At 42.4% G+C, this 22,028-nt stretch overlaps 1 protein-coding gene across 1 annotated transcript in view; it reads left to right on the plus strand.

The window, feature by feature from the left end:
• The window catches only part of HYDIN (HYDIN, axonemal central pair apparatus protein), a 299,281-nt gene that overhangs the window by 137,492 nt on the left and 139,761 nt on the right, over positions 1-22,028 (plus strand). Inside the window, exon 20 of the mRNA XM_012641507.1 lies at positions 3,172-3,485. Coding sequence (XP_012496961.1) covers positions 3,172-3,485 — 314 coding nt within the window. The remainder of the gene's footprint in view (positions 1-3,171; positions 3,486-22,028) is intronic.

The following is a 22,028-nucleotide window of genomic DNA, read 5'->3' on the forward strand; positions in this document are numbered from 1 at the left end:
AGGGCAGGTCAGGAACTACTGTTTCTTAATAATTCTTATAGTTTCACCTTTTTATATTTTATATTATTTGGTATATATTTATATCATTTTATAACTATTTCTTATATTATAATTTTAAGAAAACCACACATATAATTTAGAAAATAAAGAACTTCTACAAATTAACAAGGAAAATACCAACAACCAAATAGCAAAATAGGCAAAAGAAATGAACAGAGAGTTCACAGAAAGGAAAATTAGATGACTTCTAAACATCATATTAGAGGAAGTACAAATTAAAATTACTATGTATGAAATGCATTTTCTTAACCTATCAGATTGGCAGAGAGAAAAAAGTAGAAAGTGCCATGTGTCAGGGAGGGCATGTGGAATCAGGCAGTTTCCTACAGTGTTGGGTGCCATACACTGGAAGGCAATATGGCAATAGTTATCAAGATTTTAAATGCCCATACCCTTCGACCTAGTATAATAATTCCACTCCTAGGACTTTATCCTACAGACATAGACACAATATACAAGATGACATACATATAGGATATTCATTGCAGTGTTGATTATAAGAGGAAAAGATTGGGAACCAATATCCATCAGTAGGAGATTGGCTAAATAAATGATGGCAGAATCACATGATGGAATGAAATACAGCTACTGGAAAGAATGAAGCAGCTCCACATGCAATGATATTGAGTGGTCTCCCAGTGAGAAAAGTGAAATGCAGAACAGCGTGCTATCATATCTGTGAAAAATTAAATAATACATATACAAATATGATTTTATATCCATAGAATAAATCTACAAGGATACGCAAGACACTTTTAACCTTGGTTGCCTCAGGGGAGGGAAACTAGTTGGCTTAGGTAAGAGTTGGGGAGAAGGGCACAGGATGACTTTCTTTTTTATTGTTCTATCTATTCCAAATATAAATGAACTTACTTTTAAAAGATTTTTTGAAATAAGGCCACACTTGTCCTAGGACAAAATAATATAGAATATTCAACAGTGAAACATGTCTCAGTGAAGTTACAGGACTTACTGATAACCAAAGGAAAAGACCTATCAAGGAAATATTTTAGAGTTTAGACTAACCTCAGACTTCTCCACAATAACACTTAATGCCAGATGACAGCAGAGCAATGACTACAGAGTATTGAGGGAAAGAAAGTGTGACCCAAGAATTTTATAACCAGCCAAAGTATCCTTTGAGTACAACAGTAACAGACAGGCCCTCTCAGGACACAAGGAAACATTGAGTAATACAACATTCACACACCCTTGAAAAACCAATTTGCCAGTGAAATCCAACCATCCAGAAGAATCAAATAAGGTGCTTGGGAATGAAAAAACTGTGAGGAAAAGACTGACAGGAGGACTCAGTTCATTTAATTATACAACTGAGACTACACAGCTTTGGCAGTTAGCACTTCAGAGCAGAATGTTTTAAACCTCAGCTTTTTAAACTTCACTATAGCCAATAAAAATTGGGAGCAGGGGGAAGCATAAGTGTGCTGGTGTCACCCCCTTTTACAGCCAGGTGTCAATAAGAGATTTCCAAAGTTGAAACTGCTTTATATTTAACCATCTTTTTCCTTGACTGTAAAGGGAAAATAGTAATAACTAACATGTATATACCACACACTACATGTAAGGCACTGCCCTGAAACACCTCACACACATAATTACTCATGACAACCTTTTAAAAAGAGGTAGGTACTATTATTATCCCTATTTTATAGATGGAGAAGCCAAGGTCCTGTGTTTTGCCCAAGGTCACACAGCTAGTAACTGGCAGAACCAGGATTTGGACCCAAGAAGTCTGGCTCTAGAGTCCTTAATCTTAGGAATTAATATCCCTTTTGTAAGAAAAACTTCTTCAGGATTTTTTTTGAGAAAAAAAATTCAAATATTTTTTAGAAAATAGTGTAGTCTAATTCCATTTTTGTAAAATTCTATTATCCCTCTATCATGTCTGGACTAACATTTACCAAATGTTAACTCTGAGAAATAATATATGGTAAAATTTTGGATGAATTTCTAATTTCTTCTTTGTGCTTTTATATTTAACGTAATTTTTTATTTCTACAAACCAAGTCATTCCTCTGGAAAAAAAATTCAAGTCAATCTTCAAAACATTGAGACACCAAGCATTGTGATATCAAGTGCTATAGATACCACAGTCTACAGGGATGGGTTCTCCATTGTGCTTGGCCACGCGTGCCAGCGGTAAAGTCAAAGGATAGGTGGCTGGGCTGGCTTTCAGACGGGATTAGGCCAACTGAAGAGTCATGACTTTCTCTGATTGTTGAATCAGGTGATTGGCTTTATCAACTGAAATCATCAAATCGTGTCACTGAAGTGCACAGTTAAATACCCGAACTGTTTAAGTCCATTGGAAAGAAGAGGCGCCCTGTAAACAGATTCATTCCTGCGCGAGTTCTTCCCGACTGCCTCAGGGCACTTGCTGCAAAACCACGAGGCGGCTTTCGTGCCCATTAAATGAATTGAGCAATGCCTAAAAAAGCTCACTCATAGCCAGCCCTTCCCGGGGAAGGTGTTACTGCAGACACGAGCATCGAGGAACACATGGGGATGTGAATCAAAGAGAGAAAAGAACAAACAAAATCTACCGAACACACTCTGTACAGCTGTCGACTGTCATTTTAAGTTGAATAGAAAACAGTGGAAAGTAGATAGCACTGTGCTTAAAAGTTTGGATTGCAGACATTGGAAAAGATCTGTCCCTTTCTGGGTCACTCTCTACAGAGACCCCAGTGCTTTAGAAAGCCTTTTTTAAATTTTCTTAAGCAAAGAACTTTTCCCACTTGTCTAGGAAGATCATTTCACAATCTAATTTATTTTCAGTTAAGAATTCTTATAACCCCACACGACTCTTATCAAAATCTCTTCCTTCAAATAGTTCTTCTCCAGAGTCTCCTTGCTTTCATCTTCAGCTAATGACATGTGTTTGCATATATGTACATATCTGTACTTATAGGTACTAGCTGTTTAATTATGTATGTGTGCTTATATACAGATTTTATACTAATATGTATGTGTGTGTATGTATCTGTGTGTACATAAATCTATATAAATAAGTTTGGTTATCCTGTTTCATGTGTCAGGTTGGAAATGCATAGTACAAAAGTTCGTAATTTTCCATTATCTTGTTCGTAGCCTATTAAACTGGACATTGATGAAGAAAAAAACCTGCTGATCAAGTTTGACCCTTTCTACAGAAACGATTTGAATAACTGGGTGGCGGAAGAAATACTAGAAATTAAGTATGTGGAACACCCTCAGGTAGACAGCCTGAACCTGCGTGGAGAGGTGCATTACCCCAACCTCAGCTTCGAGACGACGGAGCTGGATTTCGGCTGTATCCTGAATGATACTGAGGTCATTCGCTACGTTACAATCACCAACTGCAGCCCCTTGGTTGTGAAGTTCCGCTGGTTCTTCTTGGTGAACGACGAGGAAAATCGGATAAGGTACCACCAGCATAGAAATCCCGCGGCACTCTGCTGTTCGTTCATTTCCTCTTTCAGCCTTTGCACTGGGTTTCCTGTATTCTGCGTCCTGGTCATTCATGAATATTTTCAGTTCTGACAACTAATTACTGACAGGAGTAACAAGGAATTTAAAATCATGATCCATCCTAGATTTCCAAACTAGAAAAGTATATAAAGCATCTTTGAAAGCCCCAGTCACTGCTAAGTTAACAGAGACATATCCATAAACCTGCCTTAATTTCGAATCTAGTAGTAAGATCATTAGACACTTACCACTAAAAAAAGTCTCTGTAGAGTTTTTAAAAATTATCATTTTATTGTGGTAAGAACACGTAACGTGAGATCTACTCTCTTAAATGCTGCAATGAAGATGGAAGTGCTAATATTCCTTTGAGATCTTGATTTCAGTTTTTTTGGGTAAATACTCAGGAGTGGGATTACAGAATCATATGGTAGTTTTATTTTTAATTTTTAAGGGAGGCAGCATACTGTTTTGCACAGTGGCTGCACCATTTTGTATTCTCAGCAACAGCGTACAAGGTTCCAGTTTTTCCACATCCTCACCAACACTTGTCGTCTTTTGGTTTTTTGATAATAGCTATCCTAACAGGTGCAAGGTGATAGCTCGTTGTGGTTTTAATTTGCATTTCCCTGATAATTAGTGATATCGAGCATTTTTTATGTACTTGTTACCATTTGTAGATCTTCGTTAAAGAAATGTCTATTCAAGTCCTTCACCCATTTTTTAATTAGGTTATTAGGGGATTTTTTTTTGCTATATTGGGTGACTTATACAAGTTCTTATGTATTTAGAGGATTAACCCCTTATCAGATATATGGTTTGCAAATATTTTTTCCCATTCCATAGGTTTCATTTTCACTCTGTTGATTATTTCCTTTGCTATGTAGAAGCTTTTTAGATTGATATAGTCCCACTGTTTTACTTTTGGTTTTGTTGCCTGTAGAGTTTACTTAATAAGCATTTCGAACTCCAAGCACGGATTGAGAGGACTGTATGTCGAGTATGTGCCACGCCGAGCTCCGTGTTGCCTATTCTGCATATCTCACTGGGTTTCTATTCTGGTCCATGTATGTGTACGTATAGATACATACTTAGTTAAAACATAGTGGAGGTGGCAAGTGCTGCATTTTCTTCTCGGTTGGCACAGGACTAATGGGCTTTTGTCTATTTCCTTATTGGATGTTCAACACTCAGTTTTTAGCATGTGAATGTCATGTGGTCATTCTTAACTGAGGAAGCCTCTGTTGTTTCCTTAGTGGCTTGTGAGCGCTTTCTGTACATAATCCTCATCTTATATCTGACAGCCACCCTTTTCTTTCCTGTGCTTGTTACCACGGTAACAGCGGCTTGCTCCGGATGTCTTCCGGAGACATCTAATGATGACCCAGCATAGCACTGAAGCCAGCAGCCGGTCCTGGGCCCGGGCATTGGAACCTGCTCATTAAGTGCTGTGGACTGTTTGGGTTTGGAATGAAATTCTGTAGATGGTGAACATTTAAAATAATTATGGAAAAATCAGCCAACCTGACCTAATGTACTTTGAATACCAGATTTTGTGGAGTTATTCTGATGTAACACAGCTAAATGAGTTTATTCCATCTGGGAGCAAGGACATGCTTTATTTATTTTATATTTTTGAGAGGCCATTTTCATAATCAAAATAATGACATTTTGAAAATGTACTTGGCCAGCACTGAAGATAATACACTTAAGTTTTTATTGGTTATTTAACCATTTTTCTCTTTCTTCAGTATCTTCCTATCTCTTTATATTGAGCCTCTGCTTATAATTCATTTGTTCATTCATTCATTCAGAGAGTCATTCAGAAAACATTTGATCAGTTATTCTTGTGGACCAGACATTGAGGCATCAGGGTTATAAAAGTGAACAAGACACAATCCCTATGCTGGGGCCAGTGGGGAAGGTAGACGGGTAAACCCCAGTGAACATGTGACAACGCCGGGCTCGGGGTGGGAGGGAGACATGGAGTTCCCCCAGGAGGTGGAAAAGGCTGCACCAAGGAGTCCCAATTAAATGTTCCAGAGGGAGAAGCGGAGCAGCTGTCTAAGTAACAGGAATAGCATGTATGTGCCAGTTAGGACTCATGGGTTGATTCTGCTGCAAGTCATAGAAAAGCTGACCCTAAGCAAAAATTAAAAGGAAAGTAAATTCATTGGTTTCCACAACTTAAAAGTTCAGATGTATCCTGGCTTATAGTCTGGCTCACAACGGGAATTCAGACAGACAGGTTCTCTGTCTCTCGGCTCTGCTCAGCTTCATGTGTTGACCTCATTCTCAGATCAGCTTTCCTCATGGTCACCAAATGGCTGCCCGCACTCCTAGGTCCATGTCCTTCTGGACTCTTGAGCTCTTTCTCCCAGAACTTCCAGAAGATTCACTCTGGTCAGACCAACTTAATCACATTTCCTGCCCCACCCCCACCCCTAACCAGTTGCTGCCGGGGGGGAGAACGATGCACTTGTCATCATCTGCCTGGCCACATACCCCACCCCAAAAGCTGCAGATGGTGATCTCACAACTACAGGGGCTGAAGGTGGGAATGCAGTAGCTCTCCAGACAAGAACTGACACCTGAGAGAATGAGTGCTGGACAGCAAAGACACACACCCACTACAGTGTTGGTGGAGGCTACACCAATGTGGCCAGAGCACAGACTTCACTGGGGTGGGAGAAGTTATGGGAGGCGCATCTGGAGAGGTATATTGACAGCAGTGCGTGAGAGGCCTGGTGTTCCACAAGAAATTTACACTCTTGGGGCAGTGGTGAGGTTTGTAATCAAGAGGGTGACAGAGTCGGGTTTTGTCAGAAAGATAACTTGTAGCCACATTCAGCACAGTTGCCCAACCCCTTCTTCCTAAAACATTCCTTTCTTGGCTTGCAGAACACCATCTTTTTCTTCTCATCCCCTTGACAACTCCTTCTCAATCTTCTGCCAGCAACTCTGCTATAGGAGCAGGATGCACAGCCCTGCCCTAGGCCCTCTGCTCCTCCTAGAAATTGACTCACGCCCAGAGCATCAGCCAACCTCCCTGGCTGAGGCTTCCAAGTGTGTGGCTCCACCTAGACCCGCTGCTGAGTTCCAAGTCCATTGCCTTCTTGACATCTCCTCTTGGATATCTCCCAGGTGATTTGTGTCCCATACAAGCTCTGGTTCTCCCCCTACTCCCTCCTTGCCCCTCTCTGCCTCCCCTCCACTGCAGCCTGTCCCAGAAAATGACATCAGTGTCCTCCTGGGAGGGACCAGGATTCCTTCCTCTCCCTAACCCCACCCACCCCATCAAGTCCACCACCAAGTTCTACCTCTTCTGCCTTCTAAACTCCTCATTCCTGTTTCCATTGCTATTACCCTGACTCAAGCCACCATCATCTGTTGCCGAGACTGTGGCCACAGCCCAGGGCTCTCCGCCTCCACACACGCCCGTAGTCCACTCTCCACTCAGTAGCCAAGTTATGAGCATGTCACCACCCTGGCTTTAAGCCCTTAATGACTACCCACACTTCTTGGACCCAAGCACAAAACTCTTCCTGCATTCTGCAGGACTCGGCATGTGCTGGCTGGTCCCATGTTCCCCTCAGCTTTGCTCCCCACTCACCACACTGACCTCTCTGTTTACCTAGCATGCTGGCCTCTGTCCCACCCAGTGCTGTGTCTGTCCAACTGCCCCCTCTGCTGGATGCTTTCTCAGCCTCAGCATCCTTCCCCGGGAAGGCCTTCTTCAGGGTCCTTCCCTAGGCCAGACCTGTCATGGGCGTTGGTGGTCGCATCTCCTTGGTGACTCACATCACTCATATACTCTGGCTCGATGTCTGTCTTCCCAGCTGGCTCTTACCCTCTGTGAGGCCAGAACACACATCTGCCCTGTCACCTCTGGAGCCCCAGAGCCTAGCACAGTCCTTAGCACAGATAGAACCTCAAAGGATACTTTTTAGTTGATCAACTTCTCCCACCTGGGTATTTGTAGAGAGAGGGAGATAGTTTCATAACTGGTTTAAGATTCCTTCCTGTGAGCTTCCTGGCACCCGTCAAATGGAAAGGTTCAAGGCATAAATGTCACCTAGAATAGATGAAAAAAAAATGCCACCTGCCCTCCAGACAGACTTTCTGTCTTGCATCAGAAAAACATAAACCACTCATTGGCTAAAGGTCACTTTTATCAGATATAACAACACTAACCTTTCTTTTCCAATTAGAATTCTTCTAAGCCTTGCAGTTAATAAAAGGAACACAAACTTAAGATAGGGTTTTCTTTTCCTTTTGTTTGGCAGGTATGAGGATGCTTGGACACTCTTAATATTCCTGTCACAACACGTGCATCTGCTGTACGTGTGTATGCACATATGTGTGCGTGTGTAGGGCCCCCAACAGAGCACGTTGGCAGCAGAGCCTGCTTCCCACTCCTCTTTGCTCACTGACCCTCTTTTTTGAGGCTGCAATACCATCACAGGAGGGCAAGCATCCCCTAGTTGTAGCTGTAGACTGGTTAAATTGTCACTGTGGGGCTGTCACCTTGCGTGGGGTCCTGCCCACAGTTTCATCACCAGCTTCTAACTGATCATCCTTGAAAGGGATAGGAGCTCTAGGAGAAGCCATCCTGTATCCATTCACAAGGGCTTGAAATCTCGGACACTATCCTTCTGTTCACAGTTTTGGAAATTCAAGTTCAGCCCCGTGTCATGGGAGCTGACTTGTTTTTCCTTCTGGGCATCATTCCTGCAGCTGGGTTCACTGCCATTGCAGAAGCAGCAATACCTGACTGCGAGGACGGGCAATACAGAATCTCTAAGATCCAAGGGTTTATTTAATGTCTTGAGAAGGAAAGGAATGTCATTACTTAAGTAGACTTGAAATACGTAGAAAATGTAATTAAATACAATGTGTGTTACATATGATATATTACATAAATTATTAAGGTTTGCTATATAGAAAACGTTTCTTAAATAAATATAGCTTATACACACACATATATTATTTAATTTAGTGGTGTTCAGACTCTTTACAGCAGAACTTGTTTCTAATGTAAATCACCTGAGAGCAGAGATGCTGGGTGGAGGAGAAAGTGGAGGGGTCCTTCTTCCTCCCTCCCACCCCACCCATCAGTTCCTGGGCTTCCTCCAGGGAACCCTTGGGGCTGGGGCTGGGTTAACTAATCCCTAATTACATTTAAGCGTCACATTAAGTCAAGTCACAAAGCAATGTTGAAAAAAATCCCTACATTTAGTACATTGCATTACTTAGCTATTTTGGTATAGCAAAATACCATAGGCAGGTCAGCTTAAACAACAGACATTTTTTTTCTCGGTTCTGGAGGCTGGATGTCTGAGATCACAGTGCCAGCATGATCAGATTCTGGTGAGGGCTGTCTTCCTAGCTTATAGATGGCCACCTTCGAACCCTGGGCTCACACGGCAGAGGGAGAGAGAGAATACTCTGGTGTCTCTTTTTACACCGGCACTAATTCCATCGGGAGGGCCCCACGCACCCAGTTATCTCCCAAGTGCTAGATGGCCACCTGTGGCTATGGCTGTGGTATTGGACAGCACAAATAGAGAACATTTCTATCACTGCAGAAAGTTCTAACAGACAACACTACTATAGACAATTTGAACACAATTAACAGGCTTAATATAATTGATATATATAGAACACTGCACTAAAAAAAAAATCTTCCAGTTATGAAAAATTACCATATACTAGGTCTTAAAGAAAATCTCAGTAAATCTGATATGTCAGAAATCTCTAGAAAATATATAACTAGAAACAAACAAGTACATAAAAACACAGGCTTAGACATTTTAAAGCATACATTGGAACAACCTATGGGTGAAATAAATTACAAGAAAATTAGAAAGTGCTTAGAATTGAATGATGATGAAAATAAGCTAAGAGAGATGAAGCTAAACTGTACATAAATAAAAATGTGTAGCCTTAAATCAGTGGTTCACAACTGAAGGCGATTTTGCCCCCCCGACCAAGGGACACTTGGCAATGTCTGGAGATTTTTTTTTTTATTATCACAACTCAGGGAGCTACTGGCATCTCTAGTCAGTAAAGGCCAGGGATGTTGCTAAATATCTTACAATAAACACACAGGACAGCCCCCAACAGCAAAGAATTATCTGATCCAAAATGTGCTGCTGTTGAAAAACCCTGCCTTAGAAGTTTGTGTTAGAAAAGAAGGAAGGCCGAAAATTGAGTTAAGCATTCACAACTTAAAAAGTTAGAAAAATAAATAAATAAATCCAAAGAGTACACAAATGGAAATACTGAATATATGACCAGAAATTAATGAAAGAGAAAATTAAGATGAAATACAAAGAATCAGCATAACCAGGAGTTGATTATTTGAAAAGACTAACAAAATTGATAAATTCAGGCAAGACTGATCAAGGAAAAAAAAAACACAAACGTTATTAAGAATAAACAAGTGATAGAACTACAGTTTGCAGCAGTTATTAAAAAGATAATGAGACAGTCATGAATAACTTTACAGTGACAAATTTGAAAACTTGGATAAAATGCACGAATTCTTAGGAAAATACAATTTGCCAAAATCGACTCTAAAAAAAAAAAAAAAACAGAAATCTGAATGGCCTTATAATCATTGAGGAAATTGAATAGTTTCAATCAACTCTTCTCTTTAAAAAAAACCACGAAGCCCTGATAGATACAGGAAGGTTCTTCCAAGAATTTAAGGAACAAATAATTCCAAATTCTTTTCAGAGAAAAGTTAAAAAGACAATATTACCCAATTCATTTTATAAAACTAACTTAATCTTCATACCAAAACCCATTAAGCCAGGGCAGAAGCATAAAGATTTCAGGCCATTCTTACCCATTAATTCAAAAATAAAAACACAAAACATTCACCAAAATATTAGCAAACTGAATCCAGCAAAGTATAAAAAGATATCATTATGAGGTTGGGTTTATTCCAGGTTATGGTTACATGATCATCTCAATAGATTAAGGAAAAATGCTCAACTATTCATAAAAAAATTCCTTAATCTGATCTAGGATAATTTTTTAAAATGATGAAATGTTAAATGCATTTCCTTTAACATCAGAAACAAGATAAGAGTTCCATTTCTTCTTTTTTTTTTTTTTGTCCCCTGAAACAGGATCTTGCTTGTTCTTCACTCTGTCACCCAGGCTAGAGTGCAGTGGCAGGATCATAGTTCACTGCAGCTTCTACTCCTGAGCTCGAGCGATCCTCCCACTTCAACCTCCCAAACAGCTGGGACTACAGGCATGTGCCACCATGCCTGGCTAATTTTTTTTATTTTTTGTAGAGGCGGGGGTCTCACTATGTTGCCTAGGCTAGTTTCGAACTCTTGGCCTCAAGCAATCCTCCCACCTTAGCCTTCCAAAGTACTCAGGTTACAGGCATGAGCCATCATGCCCAGCCTAAGAGTTCCATTTCTATTCAACAATTTACTAAAGATCCTATCCAGTGCAGGAAGATAGGAAAATAAATAAAAGGAACTAGATGTGGAAGGGAAGAAACAGAACTGTCATGTTCTGATTATCTACGTAGAAAACCCACAATAATCTACAGACAAATTACTAGAATTAAAGAATTTAGTGAGGATGATGGATTGATATAAAGTTATTAAATTCAATTGCATTTCTGTATAGCAGCAACAAATAGAAAATAGAATGCCATGAAAAAGTGCTTAGAAATAAACCTAACAAAAACACAAAGTATTTATGTATAAAATAATTTTATTAAAAGTCATTAAAGAAGACCTGAATAAATGGTAAGACATACTTTTTTTCATTGATTTAAAAGATTCTAGTAAAGATGTCATTTCTGTTGATTCTAAAATTTATGTGGAAGAGGAAAGGGGTGAGACTAGCCAAACTCCCCACAAATGGTAAGTTTTTCTCTACTGGATAGGAAGCCTTTTTGTAAAAATATAATAGTGTTGAAAGGGTATTATTTGTGCACAGAGAGGCAGATAGAATGAAGGAACAGGTTAGAGAGCCCAGAAACAGACCCGTACGTATATGGAAACATGGCAAAATAGAAATATTTGAACAAAGAAGAAGGGATGGCTTATTCAGTAAATGATCCAGGAAAAATACATTATATATAAAAGAAAGCAAAAATGAATTTCTGAGCTCACACGATACAGAAAATTAATGCCATGCAGGTTAAAGATATAAATGTGAAAGTCAAAATTTTTAAACTTCAAGAAAATGCGGGATAATGTCTTCATCTCTGAATAAAGAATAGTTTCTTAAACAAGATACAAAAAACACAAAATCATAAACTATTCATAATTTCTACATTGAATTTGAGAACTTTTATTCATCAAAAGATACCATAAAAAGCGTACAAAGACAAGTCACAAACGGAGAGAAGTTTTTGGCATACATATTACCTTCAGGTGATTCTCGTACATAATATATAAAGAATGCCCTTGAAGGAAAAGATAGAATTCAATTAAAAAATGGAAGAAAGGATGAGTAGTTATTTCATAGAAGAGGAAATATGAATGGCCAATAAAGAATAAAAGAATGTTCCACATCATTAGTGATATTGAAAATAGAAATTAAAACATTTCCAGCTAGACACCATTACAGACCCACCAGATTGGAAAGGATTAAATAGGACCCTACCAAGTGTTGTCGGGGGCATGGAGGAATAGAAGCCCAGACATTGCTGATGGAAGTGTAAATTGATAAAATCACTTTGGAAAGCAATTTATTATTTGCTAGCAAAATTGATCATGAACATTCCCAAGGCTGTACCCAGCTCCTAGCCTATCTGGTTTTGTGTCATTTTTCCTTGGTTCTGCCTCTCCCCGAGTACCCAACTGGTCAGTACATTCCGTCAGTTTTTCCTCAGCAGTGTTTCCTGGATGGGCTCTTCCTTCCGCATCTTGCCCACAAATCCTCTCTCCAGGATCCGTACCACCCTCTGCGGGTGGCTTTCTTCCCTCTGGTCCCCACTGGCTACAGCCCACACCAGAGATTTCTTTTCTTCAGGCTGCTGCTTTCATCACCCCATTTCCTTCTCCCTACTCAAGAGGAAGATGAGCCCTTCACTTTTGTTTAAATTCATGAATGTTTTCAAATATACAGTCATCCGTGTCCCTCGGGTATCCACAGGAGATTAGTTCCAGGACCCCTGCAGATGCCCAAATCTGCAGATACTCGAGTCCCTAATATAATAAAATGGTATAGTATTTGCATATAACCTTTGAATATTTTCCCCAAGACTTTAAATCATCTCTAGATTATTTACAATTCCTAATAAAATTTAAATGCTATGTAAACAGTTGCTATATTGGCTGGGTGTGGTGGCTAACACCTGTAATCCCACGGAAGACTGAGATGGGAGCATTCCTTGAGCCCAGGAGTTCGAGACCAGCCTGGGCAACATAGCAAGACCCCATCTCCAAAAAATATAAATGAAATTGTTGCTATATTGTACTATATTTCTATTTGTATTTTTTAAAATTATTTTATTGTTATTTTTTGTTGTTTTCCTTTTCTCCAATTTTTTCGATCCCTGGTTAGTTGAATCCCCCAATGTAGAACCCACAGATGCAGAGGGTGACTGTACTCAAATAGCATCCATTGCTTTTCTAGGCCGAGCTTTCTGTCTGTGCTCCTCTCTGTCAATAATCTCCTCTCGCTCTCAGTATCTTCAAGCTCCCTGTTCCTTTGCCTTCAGTACAAGTGCTCCCCATATTAGAAAGCCCTTAATCTTGTATTCATCACCAACTCTATGCCAGGCAACATAAGAGAACAGAATACACCAGTTGCCTCTGTTCACTCCCCAACCCAATTTCAGCTGGCTTTTGACCCCCTCACTTAGCTGAAACTGCCTCTGTGGAAGGTCATTAATGGCTTCATTACCCAGCAGAGGCCTTTCTTACTCCATATGTTCCCCGACATCCACTCTCTTTGGATTGTGAAAGTACCTCATGTATGCAAAAGAGTATGTAACACTTACATACACTTGAAGAACAATAATGAAATGCCCATGTCTCGTCACCCCCACTACAAATAGGACATTATTAGTAAATGTGAAGTCCCCCGTGAAAGAGAACAGTAGGACACCTTATACTGCATCCCTGCTGTCCCCAGAACCCTCCCAGGGCCTTCATCATCCAGGCCTCCTGTAGCCCATTCATCTAGAATCTTCTCTTCCGCTGTGATGGGTCAGCTAATTTATCTGACCAGGGGATCCGATTAGCCTCTGAGGCTAATGAGAGGGCTGTATGCCATCTATCAAATCTGAGCTTCCAGAAACAATTTTCCTGCCTTTGTAGTCAACCTGCAAATGACTCAAGGCCAAGCAGAGGGAGACATGTGGAGGGGGGTAGACCTTTAGCTCTCTTTATGTTTAACTTGAAAGTTAGCCACACATTGGGACCCATACAGTCTGCTTCTATTTGCAATTCAGTTTAGTCCAATTTCCTGAGATACCGTATCTATTACCCCATAGATAAGTGAATTGGGCTATTTTTCATTTTAAGTGTTATAAAACTTTTTGTCCTGCTTTTATGTTATCATAGAAGAACTCTAGTCACCTTATTATAGATTCATTCTTTTTAAGAAATTTTCCCAATGTCTCCACCATCCGTGGAGGGCATCAGCCTTTTAGAGATTCAGTGTGAGCTAAGCTGACTTCTAAAGAAATCAGTGGAAACTATCGGTGCGTATCTGAACCTGCATTAGGGTTGCATCTGCTTGGTTCGTTTAGTGATCTGATTCATAAAAAGGGGTTCATTTGATTTATCTATGTGTTCATGTTAATTAAAATCCCCCCAAAGCTAGCTACGTCTACTGAAGGCCAGACATGAAAAGAAATTGGCTTAAAAAACCATCCTGTTTTGAAAGTATTTCTAAAGAGCTTTGAAGCTGATGATAAAGGAGATTTCACAGCCTACCTGTTTGGCAGCCTTTCTAAGAGCATGTAGCAGTGGGGACACCTTCTGGAGCTTTGTAGAAGTGGCCATTTCACACAGCAATCCCTCTAGCGAGCTTCAAGGTAGATTCTGGGCACATTCCTCCACTACTTACCTCACAGCAAAACTCTCTGGGAAGTCACTTCAAGGGCTAGGTCAACGGTGTCTTGCTTTTTCTCATCCATATTACAATCAGGACAGGTCCCTCTTTTTCTAAAACAAGGTTCTAGACAACACATTGTGTGAACCTTGTGTTGTGGCACATGCAAATTTTGAAATGAAAAGGTCTGTCTGTCTTGTCAGTCGCTGCCAGGGGCGTGGCATGGCATGAAGTGACCCAGGAGACCCTCACCTGTTTACCAGGTAGATTCTCCAGCAAAGTCATTAACAGCGTGAGCTTTGGTGTTGGTCTAACTTTGCTCAGCCACTTACTGCTCTCTGAGCCTCAGTTTTGTCATCTGAAGACTGAGGAAAATCGTAATACCTACCTCATCGAGCTGTTGTGAAGATTTAATTAGGCATTGCTTATTAAGTGCTTAATAGTACCTGGTAGAGAGTAAGAGACGAGTAAGGGCAGCTGCGGTCACTTAATGAGGGCTCTCACTGATGCACTTACTATAGCACCATTTTCTCTGTGACCTCACCGCCGTCTTCTGGGTCAGTGGCCCTTGGCCTTGAATGCACATTAGAATCACGCATCAGTCTTTCTTAAGGGTCCACAGATGGTCCCAACAGCCAGCCAACAGTGAGAACCACTATTCTAGAAGCTCCAAATGCAACTCCTTTTGAGAACCTTTAAAAAAATGGTTTTCATCCCCTAAGGTCTGAGTAACTTGAGTTTCGGCTACTCAGTTATCTCTCATCAATTTCCACCTTAGCACAGGTAGCTAGTTAGAGGCATTCTGGAACATGATAGTGTCGGAGGGCTAGGGCAGGCTGTTTTCCATAATGGGCACGTGTCTGAAGTTGTCTTCCCCTTCTCACGTGGCAGAGCTAGAACGTGCTGGTAGGGAAGGCACTGGGCCAGCCCATCTGTTTCTATCTGTCATTCGCTTTCCAATGTGGGAAGATCAGCAAGTATAAGACCACAGATCCAGGCAAAAAAAATACGGAAACATGGCAGGGACTTTGTGTTTGCACGCAGAGGGGCTAAGGAATTTGTCCACTTTTCATATGATTTAAAGCGATGATTATAATCTGCTCCCTTTAGAAACAGCAGTCGGGGGCCTGCCTAATCTGGAGCAGATTTGTGATGTGTAGAGTCAGAGCAAAGAAGGAAGGATGGCGGGGAGGGGGTGTTTACAAAATGAGAGAAGCAACAGTTAGATGGCTAGAGCAAGAATGGGAATGTGAAAAACCACCTGATAGACCTAACAAGTAAAGATGAGTGGTTTGCTCACCATGGCACCAGATTATAAATTAAGAGCAACAGAAATAAGAGATATAACTGGAGGAGAAAATGATCTCAACAATGAAATCAGTTGCACTGTGGCAAACAGCACACACTCAGAGCCTCGGGTTGTTGAAAACACTAATGACAGGACCTCTGAGCCATGCCAGGCCCCAGTGGCTACTGTGAATCCTGCTAGCCACATTTTGATATCAGTAGTTTATAAGGATGATGACCAACTTACACTACAAAGAATATTGACATTTTCTTTCCATATTGAAATGTTTGTATTCACTTGTTCAGTCTGTAGTTATTGATTGAGTATATTTGTGCAAGGCCCTGTGCTAGGGAGAAACAAAACCAATCTGTACATGTTAGCTCTCCCCACACACAAAGTGCCCAGAATACAACAGTTTAAGCAACAAATATTTGTACGTTTTCATGAATCTGCAAATTGGCTGGGTGGTTTTCAAGCTGCTTCTTGCATCACATTTTTGAAGCCTCATTGGCCAAAGAAGTCAAGCCAAGCCCAGGTGCAAGGCCTGAAGAAAATAGACTCCAGTTCTTGGTGGAGGACGGGCAAAGTCGCATTGCAAAGGGGCCATTTTCACAAATAATAGACCATACCCTCTGTTGTAACATTTGGACAAAACCAGACCTTAATACCCTTTTTAATACAGGAAGTTAACTACTGGACTACTAACTAGAATTATTCATTCAGCGGTTATTGGCATTACTCTAAGCTTGGTACAGTTAGTGCCAAGAGCTGCGGGCTGTGTCGGGCGAGACAGACATGGCTCCTGCCCCAGCTGCTGGGGGATTGCCCTGGGCTTGGGAGTCAGGGATGAGGTCCCAGTGAAAGTAACATCTAAGCTAAGGCTTAAAGGTTAAGTAGACGTTAACTGGGCAAAGAGGATGGAGAGTATTTTAGACAGAGGGACGGGCATATTCCAAAGCCTGTGGATGACAAAGAGCCTTCTTGGGACTTGGAGAAGTTTAGTATAGAACTGGGCAGTGAGAACAAGAGTTGAGGATGGAGAGGAATGGGAGGTTCCAAAGCACATTAGCAGGTGGCATGGCAGGACCATGGCCCAGATGAGGAGCCCCCTGACACTCCATGACCCAAGACTCTTCCCAGTACCACACCCCTGGCCAGCCCCTGAGCAAGGCTGAGTGGATTGTTAGAAAAAAGGGATGGAAATAGGAGAATAGAGGAGGAGACGGTGGAGGCCACCATGCTCTGAACTCCTTGACCACCCTGTGCCCCCTATTTGCTGTGTGTGCTCGGCAGCCTCCTCTGCCCAGTGCCAAGGGGAGAGGCATATGAGAGCCATCAAAATGAAGTGCGGCACCTCCCCTGTCATCATGGCCACTGTCCCCCCTCTGTCATGCCTGACCCCAGTGCTGGCATCACTGACCCCTGCCTCATTGCTTCTGTATTCTTTACTGTCATTGTTGTCATCATCATCATCTGCTTCCATTTGGCACCCACACACACCCTGCTCCCACAACAAGCTCTCCCTTGTCCCTGGAGAATCCAAGTTCTCTCCAACCTTTTTCCTTTAGAGAAACTTGTCCCTCCACCCACACGTCCTTTCCACTCTTTACCTGAAAAGTCCCATTCTTTCTTCCAAACGCAGCCAGACCACATCCCACGCATCCAGGAAGAGTTAGTCTCTCCCTCATTTGAATTCCCCACTCGCCCCAGCACAAGAACAGCCCACGTTCGTTGGACATTTGCTACGATCCAGGCACCGTGGAGTTCTGTGTGTGAACTGAGCCTCACAGCCAGGTGAGGGAGGTTCTATCCCTAACACAGGACCCAGGCCTCATAGCGCGTGAGTGGGGAAGCCAGAATTCAAACCCAGGACCCGTGACCCTGCGGCCTTTCTCCGAGCACCACGCATCCTGTATGTCCCCCTGCTGGAGCACTTCTCCCCTGAAGTGTGCCCATCCCTGTGTCTCTGACTCTGACCCACTGGCCTCAGTACCTGGAAGCAAGGATTGGGCTTCTCGTCTCTGGAATCACACAATGCTATAGCAGGTTCCCTAGAAGCAGAGCCTAAGCTGGTGGTTCTTGAGGTGGTTTATTGAGAGAGCGCCCTCAGGAGAAACTGTAAGAGAGTAAGGGAAGCAAGATAGGGCAGGGAGCAAACTGGGGAAGAGGTGATTTCAGAAGAATTCCAACCTTTGCCTGATGCCATGGGGAGCTCTAGAGTGCACAGTGCGGCACAGTTTGTCCCACTCAAAGAGACTGGGCTCTCATAACCGTCACCTCCATCAATCAGTCCTTTGCCTACAGGTCACACCCTAATGGGAGGGAGAGCATGACCTCCCAGGCAGCTCCCATCCGGTCCGGGCAATCCTCCAGAGAGGAAGGTACAGCCAACACTCACGGCACCTGTGGGATGGGCGCATCGTCCTAATAAAGTGCACCGACAGCATCACTGCAGTCAATTTGAAAAAATATCAACCAGCAGGTGCAGGCCCTTTTTATCCAGCCAGTGGCTGCTTTCACCCTCTGTGGTGGACTCTCCCAGAATCCACATCTACTGAATCAGTAAATTAGATGTCAGTGTGTCTACAGCAAGGGTGCCCACTCCTCCCACCTTTTCTCCCCGCCACGACCTCGGCTGCACAGACTTCAGTGGAGGTTCAACAGCCACCATTCCATCCGCAAATCCCATGGGAACCACAGTGCAGAATGTTAACTGAAACAGACTTGTTCTTAGGGTTTGATTTTGGCACAGCACTGCTTCCAGTGAAGCGAGAACAGGAAATAAGTAGGATGGGGTTTTTTAACTCGCAGCACCAAAGATTGTGTTGCTCCTTCCCCGAGAGTTGAAAATAAAACATGGAGAGAGAAACGGCTGAGCCCAAGCCAGTGTCGCAGATCAGTGTGTGTCTGACACATACACGACTCTGTCACAGTTAAGAGGGTGTTTCTTCCCCGGCTCCTCCAGTGACTCTGATTTGGTAGCTCTGGAACTGGAGCAATATTGATTTTCCTTGTTTGCTATACACTCTCTTTTAAAAATAACTGAATCTAATCCTGTTTGGGTCAGCATAACAGGAAAGTAATCATCTGTTCTTGAGGGTAAAATAAATCTGATCCAAAAAAACTCTACCAACATTCTATTTCAATTTTTTTTGAAGCAGGTTTTCCAATTTTAATGATAACCGAAAGCCTTCATTATGGTAAAGGTTTCACTGTCTCCTGAGGCTCAGGCTGTTAGCAGCGAGGGCGCCATCTGCCCTCTCCTCAGTTTGTTTCCAAAGAGATCTCTCATTCCCAGTTGTCCAGGTAACATTGTCAACTGAGGTGTTGTTTTTCCTCAGCTATTCGGACCCTCTTCAGCTTTGTGTTTTTCCTTTACAGATATTCTCGTATACGTTTTCTTAATTCAGCACAACATCCCAGAGGGGTGCAAATGTGGATGGCAGAATGCTATTACGTGGGGCAGCAATCCGGCAAAGTCTCCGTGGGCATCTCCGCTCACCTGGGGTGATTTAATAAGTGTTCAGCATTGTCCTGTGCTGATTTTCACTGTCTCTAGCTGGGGAGGCCACAGCAATAACCCCATATTAATTATCAGCTCCAATGTTAGTGTCATGTTGCCATTCCTGCCCACGGTGGCTCCTAAATCTCGCTGTCCATTAGAACCACCTGGGAAGACTGTTAAAAATCTAACTCCCAGGTGTTACCTGAGACCTGCTGAATCAGAGTGTACCCAAGGATGAGGTTCAGGAATCTTTATTTTAACGAGCTTCCAGGAGATTTTTCAGCACCCAGCCCAACATGTGTGCCCTGCCTGGAATGGCATAGTTTCTGCCCAGGGTAAAGTCAACTAGGGACACTGGTCTGGAACAAGCCAAATGGAAGCTCATGAAAGATGATGAAAAGAGCTTTTCCACACTTTGTGGCTTCTCCATGCCTTCCCACTCCCACTCTTCATTCCAGTTGAGGCGGGTATACAGAATAGTCAAATTACCCTCCATGCTGTTTGTTCTCATTCAGCCATCTACCCATCTATCCATTCATCCATCCATTCATTTAGTCAAACACCTGTTGAGCTCATGCTCCACATAGAAGACCCTGAGCTCTGGGGGCTGTAAAGAGGGAACACCCTCGATCCCACCCTCCAAGAGCTCACAGTAATAAGCCCAGCCACAGATGGTGCTAGCCCGGTGGTTGCCCATGGAGAAACTGAATGGATCTTCCTTCTTAAAAAGAGCAAGCAGAGCCCAGCTCAGAGCCTTCACCAGGCAAGAAAATAACAACATTGATTTTTTTCCATTGTGTTGAATTTTCTAAAGATGATAGGTAATACAGGTTTTCATTTATAGTAATGATTATGAAATTTTCCTTTAAAATAAGCCTATTAGAAAAATTATCCAGGTGTGATAGCATATGCCTGTAGTCCCAGCTACTTGGGTGGCCAAGGCAGGAAGATTGCTTGAGCTCAGGAGTTTGAGGTTGCTGTGAGTTGTGATGATGCCACTGCACTCCAGCCTAGGCAACAGAGTGAGACCCTGTCTCAATAAAAAAATAATAATGAAAAAATAATAATAAGCCTATTAATAAACACTACAATGTGATATTACTATATCCTCATTTGAATGGCTAAAATTAAAGACTGAATACCAAGTGTAGATGAGAATGTGGACCAACCAGAACCCTCATACAGTGTGGGTGGTAGTGTAAAATGGTACAACCACTTAGGAAAACTGTTCAGCAGTTTCCTATAATGCTAAACATACATACACCACACAACCCCACAATTCCCTTCCTAGGGACTTACCCAAGAGGAATGAAAATAAATGTCCACACAGACTTGTACACAAATGTTCAGAGCAACTCTATTCATAGTATCCAAATGCTGGAAACAGTCTAGGTGTCCATCAACAGGAAGATAGACAAACACCCATACCGTGGAATACTACTCAATAAAAAATAGAATGGACTGCCGCTCCTCGCAACAACATGGATGGATCTCAGAAACACGCTGAACAAAATAAATCACACACAAAAGAATATGTATTTCTGATTCCATTTCTATGAAACGTAAGCAAATCCAATCTCTAGTGACAGAAAGCAGATGAGTGTGTGCACAAGGGAACTTGTTAGGATGATGGAAACATTATGTTAATGTGGTGGTACTTACACAGGTATGAAACTTTACACAGGTAAAACTCATCAGATTATATGCTTACAACTATGTGCATTTTGTATGGAAATTGTTCCCCAATAAAGTGGCTTTATTAGGTGATAGAGAAGATGGTAGAAATCACCAAGGTGGTAATGAGACGCCTGAAGTTTAGGGAATGGTACTCCAGCATACGGTAGAGAGTGGACTATGTCCTAAAAGAAGTGCAGATGAAATGCTGTGAAATTTCCAAGGGGGGCAGAATTTCTTCCAGCGGGAAGATGGGACAATGGTGGGCGCTTTATCTAATAGATGAAATTTCTGCTGAGCCTCTGAGTGCACATGGGGCCAGAATGAATGTGTACGTGAGATGGGCTGAAATTAATATCCAAGGGCGTGAGATGGGTAGGGGAGGGTTGGGAAGGAGTCCAGAAGAAGCTACGTACCATGAGGGGAACAGGAAGAATGGAGGCGACCCCACCACCTTGGCCTTTGTGACGCCCAAAGTCCTTTCTAATCAGTGAAGCCCGGACATACGGGCTTCAGCACCAGCAGGTGCAGCGCCGTTTTCCCCTGGGGTCCTCTACTGAGAGAACTTAAGTGGTAGCAAAGCTCACCGGTGGGACCAGAACTAGGATGTGACAAGAAAGGCACCAAGGTCACACGCTATAGGGAGGCAAGGTCACACAGAAAGGCTGAGCCTGCACTTCCAGGACCCTGCCAGGGAGTGCCTCACACGCCTCACGCTAGCCCTGGCCCTGCGTTCTGGTTAGCTGGGAGCAGGGTCCCTGGTAACTCATTCATTCATGACCATGTCTGACTGCTTACACTGGGCCAGACACTGTCTCAGACACCATATTAGGTACAAGTCCTTGGCGAGTTCACGATCTGGCAGGGATGGAAAAAGTACGTGTGAGAGGGGAGCCCAGGGGGCTGCAGCTACTCAGAGATACGGGCCCCAGACCAGAAGGGGGTGATCAGAAAATTTTTTTCAATGAAACCTTAGCTAAGATCTGAAGA

Source organism: Propithecus coquereli, unplaced genomic scaffold (assembly GCF_000956105.1).
Source record: "Propithecus coquereli isolate 6110/MARCELLA unplaced genomic scaffold, Pcoq_1.0 Scaffold165, whole genome shotgun sequence".
Classification (NCBI taxonomy): Eukaryota; Metazoa; Chordata; class Mammalia; order Primates; family Indriidae; genus Propithecus; species Propithecus coquereli.